At 37.1% G+C, this 2,272-nt stretch overlaps 1 protein-coding gene across 1 annotated transcript; it reads right to left on the bottom strand.

Moving 5' to 3' along the window:
• Positions 1–1,132: 1,132 nt before the first annotated feature.
• Positions 1,133–1,837, bottom strand: LOC113239559 (alpha-(1,3)-fucosyltransferase C-like). The gene has a single exon (XM_026476620.1). The coding sequence runs from the start codon at positions 1,835–1,837 to the stop codon at positions 1,133–1,135; it is 705 nt and encodes a 234-aa protein (XP_026332405.1).
• Between the last annotated feature and the right edge of the window lie 435 nt (positions 1,838–2,272).

The following is a 2,272-nucleotide window of genomic DNA, read 5'->3' as shown; positions in this document are numbered from 1 at the left end:
GCCAAAAAGTCTATCCTCAATTGTTTCAAGATTCAAAAACGTAATTATATATGTTCGACACTAATCCAGTTAGTCCTGAATCTTTGGGCTTATCGTCGTCTAATAAAAGATACAACCTGCCATCGCCTGATGGAGTTCCGTTGTACCACTCATTCCACCACAAATCTGTGTTATATACAGTTGTTATTTCCATCTTCGCCTTGTCATTGAACAGCTCACAGAGTGCGCAAACTTCATTGTAGAAATCATTCTCACCAGTGAAATGAAAACTGTAATAGCCGTGCCACTTAAAGAAGTCATAGTACCTTTTCTTGTCGTGTATGATATCCATCATCTCGGTGGCTAGTCTAGCTGGTCCTAAGTTGCGTGCATTTATATATATTCCATCAGGCATGAACCTAAAAATATGCAATACGTGCATTGACTTACAAATAAATGGACGACGGGTCTAATACAAAAACCACGAAAAAAATGTCCCAAGTCAACCTATTTAAACGTAGTGACATGTAAAGGAATATGAAAAAGCTAAAACGTTGAATTTAAATTGTAATGTCATCGCAGTACTGTCTAATTTTGCTTGCTTCGCTGTCAGTCGAACAAACGAAGACTAAAGCGTGAATGACGCTCTGTATACGATTTTAACGCCCTATAAGCTCGGACACTTTTTAGCGCGGACCCGACGTCCATATAATTGTAAGTCAATGAATACGTGGTATAATTCTGTTTTCCGAACAATTGACTTTCTCAAAGCAGTACTTCTTAAAGTGCTAATAAATATTGGCTGCGTATGTCGAATGCATAGATCTGTTTACTTAAAGCTTGAACAATAATTTATACCTTTTTTCTAATGTTTTTTATGTATATTGTTTCGTTGTTTCATTTAAAACAGACGTGCTGATGATGTTATGGGTTTTCAAGTGCCTATTCACTTTAAAAACTCGAAAATGATATAATAGTAGACATATAAAACTCCAATTTAGTTAGCAATTAAATTTAAAAAAAAATGTCGTTTTGCGCACTAGGTAACGTACTTTGGATATCAGTGTAAAGGTTTTTGATATTTCGTATATTTACCGAATTAGCGCATGGGCACCCTTAACAATTACACCCTGTATAGTAACAAATGAGACATTTACCTGGTGTAGTTTGCGCTCCCATAAACCACAGGCACGGAGAAGTGCTCTAAACCAGTCAAAACCTTCTCGGTGACGTAGTCTTCTGCGAAAGAATTCTCGAACGCCAAATAAAAATAATAATTTGATTCTATAAGGGCGTTACATTCGTCCCTGTCGTGTATGTCGTAGACTGGACACCACAAATCTCCGCATGAACCGTAGATGTCCACATCTTGATTGTATTTGGCGAGTTCTTGCCGTAACTCTGTGGCAAAGTCTAGACGTCCGTTACCAGCCTCACAGTTTGATGCAAACCATGCAGCAGCAATACGCTTCTTCCTCAATTTATTTCTGACATATAAACTAGTTTCATTCATATCCTTGATATCTATCCAATGCATATTTATTTTGGGGCCTATAATTTCATCACGTTCGTTTTTTACAACCATATACGGGAAGGTAACATCAGAATCAAGTCTGTACGTCCATGTTAAATTAAAAAATTTGTTGAAATTTACTGGAACTTTGTGCACCGCAGGTTCAACGGCTGCCAAAACGTACTTCTGTTTTTCGGATCGCTTTTTTGGTATCTCCATATCTTTGTACATACCTAGTATGTTGAACATTATGACGTCGAAATCTAGTATATCGCGAAAGTACGAAGGCTTGTCGGTTACGAAACAATTGTAGAAGGTGCAGTTCCTTCTGGTGAAACCACTCATCCCTTCTGTTAAAGAGCTAAATGGCGTGTCATATTTTGACGTCCACAACAGTATATAAATGAGACCCTCCTCCTTCTCAGTATAACCGAGTACGTGAAAAGTATTGGCCACCACGAGCAAAACTATAACATTTTTCAAACCGCACCAGTGTCCATGTTTTATATCGACCATTATATCTTTTTGACTTGGTGCTGCTGTTTAAAGGGAACATGTAGTCTCTGCTTGCGTGCACACCGATCGCGCTATTACTTCCTTTTATGATTATAAATAACCCTTGCTTTTGTTAAACACAATAATTAGACAATAATAATCCTGAGTCAAGTGTATTGATGCAAATAGCGCAATAGTAAATATTGACACTAGTTCCATCTTCATAAGAGTGACGTATGGCTATAATTTTTGTTCTAGCAAATTTTTTAAAGTACATAAAATAAT

This window comes from Hyposmocoma kahamanoa, unplaced genomic scaffold (genome assembly GCF_003589595.1).
Source record: "Hyposmocoma kahamanoa isolate Upper Pololo Valley unplaced genomic scaffold, ASM358959v1 99879, whole genome shotgun sequence".
NCBI classification, from domain to species: Eukaryota; Metazoa; Arthropoda; class Insecta; order Lepidoptera; family Cosmopterigidae; genus Hyposmocoma; species Hyposmocoma kahamanoa.
The sequence above is the reverse complement of the archived record's forward strand: the minus strand, read 5'-3'. Positions and strand labels throughout refer to the sequence as shown.

Coding starts and splice junctions, on each gene's coding strand:
- LOC113239559 (XM_026476620.1), bottom strand. CDS start 1,837: ATGAGTGGTTTCACCAGAAGGAACTGCACCTTCTACAATTGTTTCGTA.